This window comes from Eretmochelys imbricata, chromosome 9 (assembly GCF_965152235.1).
Source record: "Eretmochelys imbricata isolate rEreImb1 chromosome 9, rEreImb1.hap1, whole genome shotgun sequence".
NCBI lineage: Eukaryota > Metazoa > Chordata > Testudines > Cheloniidae > Eretmochelys > Eretmochelys imbricata.
The window spans coordinates 74,922,814-74,926,523 of record NC_135580.1 but is presented as its reverse complement, the minus strand read 5'-3'; the positions used below and the strand labels follow the sequence as shown (position 1 = coordinate 74,926,523).

General features: G+C 43.6%; 1 protein-coding gene across 1 annotated transcript; it reads left to right on the top strand.

Moving 5' to 3' along the window:
• Positions 1 to 1,410: 1,410 nt before the first annotated feature.
• On the top strand, positions 1,411 to 2,496 carry POU3F4 (POU class 3 homeobox 4). Its single transcript, XM_077826536.1, has one exon. It carries the CDS (start codon positions 1,411 to 1,413, stop codon positions 2,494 to 2,496), a length of 1,086 nt encoding a protein of 361 aa, XP_077682662.1.
• The last annotated feature ends 1,214 nt before the right edge of the window (positions 2,497 to 3,710 follow it).

The following is a 3,710-nucleotide window of genomic DNA, read 5'->3' as shown; positions in this document are numbered from 1 at the left end:
TATTAGGTGTTTAATTTTCTCTGCTTGAGCCCTACAACAAATCTGAAATACTCAGATTTGTCTAACGCTACTCCTTAGCAGACCATTTGAAAGAGGAAGCATGAAACACAATGTCTTCCTCCAATCTAACTTACAGATGATTTGAAATTGAACTTGAGAGAAAATTTAGCATTTCCCATTCTCTCTCACACACTCATTGTTTCGCCTGGTCACCAAAATATATTTCCCTTTTCTTACTTGCACCGAGCAACATAAAATTCATATACCTACGACAGTGTTTAGTGAAGATACACCTCATTAATTTCTTTTTCTATTTCAAACTTTGATGGAGAAGAGAAATCATTATAATTTATTTAAACAAATATTGGAAAGCACCTTTTTATTTCCTAAATGGGCAAAACGTATCCCAGTGAACTAAATTATCCGGAAAGAGGAAATATATTGTACATATTTTGGAGCCTTGCAGAAGTGTGTCGCCCAGAAGGAGTGCTTAGTGGCTGTGGGATTTAGAAGTTGTCGAACTGCTGATATGAAATGACATGTAATAGGCATAAAAGCAAGGACCCCAATTGACCAGACGATCGGGGAGAATAACTGAATGCTATTAATAGCTTGTAAGGTTTGTATTTAAATCAGGGAAGCGGTTGACTGTTGGTTAACAAACAACAAAATAAAAATTTAAATTCGTAATAAAGCTCTGCCCTCCAGGAAATATTCCCTTTAACCCGTTTTAAATCCTATTTTAGGGCAGGGTATATTCATTAATTTTCCTGATTATAGGATATGGACCTTAAATGTAAAGATTGAGACGTGGTGGCTTTTAGGTGTCGGGGGGGGGGGTTGTTTGGGTGTTTTGTTTGTTGGGGGATATAAATCTATAGTTTATCATCTCACAATTACCTTCATGTTGCATTTACAATGCTGGACCGATTGGGGAGTCCGTATGAACTGTGCTAAGGATAGATTGTCAGTCTTCGGTGCCGGCATTTAACCTCTGTTTTTTGCTGTACCTGGAATTAATCACTACAAATTTAAACCATGCTCTGTCATCCCCCCTCCCCTCTCATAAGATCTTAAAAACAAATCTTGGCATGCAGTGAAGAAAGAGTTAAACAAATGAACCGTGGACAGCCAGCTAGCAGCAACCAATGGAGCCTAAAGATTGATTCACTTCCTGCTTCAGACTCACTTTAACTCCTGGGTTTCGCAAACCTAATTTGGACAGCGCGACCTGCCTCTTCACCCCTCATTGGTGCAGCCAAAGCTTCCCGACAGATGAAATGCTGTCATTGGCCAGCAGCGCTGCCAATAACTCAGTGGTTGCTGATTTGGCTCCCTTGCCTGGTAGATGTCAAAGGCTGAAGCTGCTCCCTTTGCCACATTATAACTAGTAGGGGACCTACACCAACCATGGCCACAGCTGCCTCTAATCCCTACAGCATTCTCAGTTCCAGCTCCTTAGTCCATGCAGACTCTGCGGGCATGCAGCAAGGGAGTCCTTTCAGAAACCCTCAAAAACTTCTCCAAAGTGACTACTTACAGGGAGTTCCTAGCAATGGGCATCCTCTCGGACACCACTGGGTGACCAGCCTCAGTGATGGGACTCCGTGGTCCTCCACGCTAGCGACGAGCCCCCTCGACCAGCAAGACGTGAAGCCAGGAAGAGAAGATCTCCAGCTTGGCGCAATCATCCATCACAGGTCGCCTCATGTGTCTCACCACTCGCCCCATACAAATCATCCCAACGCATGGGGAGCCAGTCCAGCTCATAACTCATCAATAACCTCCAGTGGACAGCCTATTAATGTCTACTCGCAACCTGGCTTCACAGTCAGTGGCATGTTGGACCATGGGGGTCTAACACCACCTCCAGCCTCAGCCACTACCCAAAGCTTGCACCCAGTGCTGAGGGACCCCGCAGATCATGGAGATATAGGCTCCCATCACTGTCAGGATCACTCTGACGAGGAGACGCCGACATCAGATGAGTTGGAACAGTTTGCAAAGCAGTTCAAACAAAGGAGAATCAAGTTGGGATTCACTCAAGCAGACGTTGGCTTAGCACTAGGGACTCTCTATGGCAATGTTTTCTCTCAGACTACTATCTGCAGGTTTGAGGCTCTGCAGCTCAGCTTTAAGAACATGTGCAAACTGAAACCGCTACTAAACAAGTGGCTAGAAGAGGCAGATTCATCTACCGGCAGCCCGACTAGTATTGACAAAATCGCAGCCCAAGGCAGGAAAAGAAAGAAGAGAACCTCGATAGAGGTGAGTGTCAAAGGGGTTTTGGAAACTCATTTTCTTAAATGTCCCAAACCTGCAGCCCAAGAGATCTCCTCCTTGGCAGACAGCCTGCAGTTAGAGAAAGAAGTGGTGCGTGTCTGGTTTTGTAACAGACGGCAAAAAGAGAAAAGAATGACTCCACCAGGGGATCAGCAGCAACATGAGGTTTATTCTCATAACGTGAAAACAGACACATCCTGCCACGATCTTTGACTATAGGGCTCGGCTCGCAGACAGGACTGGGAACAGCGCGGATTTTCTAAAGGGGGTTTTAACTTATGCTTAAAGAGGAAACAAAAACAAATACTCGAAGACTTAGAGCATGGGGCTTCCTGCTCTTCCGCCTGGGCAATATTTTCTCTCAAACCTTTTCGCTGATCAGTACATATTGTTTACTATCAAACAAGGTTTGTTTTCGGTCTCCACTAGGAAGAAAAAAAAATAAAGACAGATGTGTGCCTATGAATAACCTTCCAGCGCCTTGGTTATATCAGCTGTATTTCAGGTGAATCTGTTTTACAATAGACTAGTTTTGCATTTTTAAAGACTTATATAGCGTTTTTAAATGTCTGAGGTGTTTTACTACAAACTGTACACAATATTTGTGGCATAATTTGTACCGAATTGAGCAATCATTCCCCCCGCTCCATGTATTGGGCATATCACTGTTACTGTAGTGGGGAGAAGGGATAATTCCCTTCGCTCCCCTTCATTCCCCCAAATTCCATACTAGAGGAGTGGGGTCCCCCTTCTGCACCCCAAAGGCAGGAAATTGTGCCTCCTTTGACTGTAACACAGCTGACTGCCGCTTGCACGTTATGAAGAGTAACAGCCTGATTTGTTGTAGCTTTTCCTTCTATTCAAATAACTTCCTAAAACCACGAAACGGTCAGATTGCAATTCTGAAATAACCCTCCCGACTCCCTGTTCCCTCCTCCACGGAGGCGGGGGTGGGGGGGGAGGAAGAGAGATCTGAAATTAAGCATTGCAAATAAAATAAAGGATGTGTCCCTTCTTTTCTTTCTGAAGCTGTGTTGGGCTTCTGATCAGCGGCAGACTGCGAAGGTCTGTAGTAAAACACCTTAATAATTCTGCGCTTTGGCTTCAGAAATCAGTTTCTCTGTATTTTTGTTTCAATATTAAAGAGGGATCCTGAGGTGTCGAAATGAATTTCGGGGAAATGCCCGCTTTTGTTTCATGCTGAGCTTATTTTCGTCTCACGAGGAAATGCTAGATTTGTTGAAAAGCTTTTTATTAAAAAAACAAACAAACAAAAAAAGGCAAGTGAATAAAAATGCTAAAAAAGTGTAACCATTTTTCTGGCATATGAAGGAGCTGTGCTTTATCCTTCCCTTCTTCCCAGCCCTCCGTAGAGATGTACTCTGTGTGTGTACACAGATATGTAGTATGTATGTGTGTAAATATGT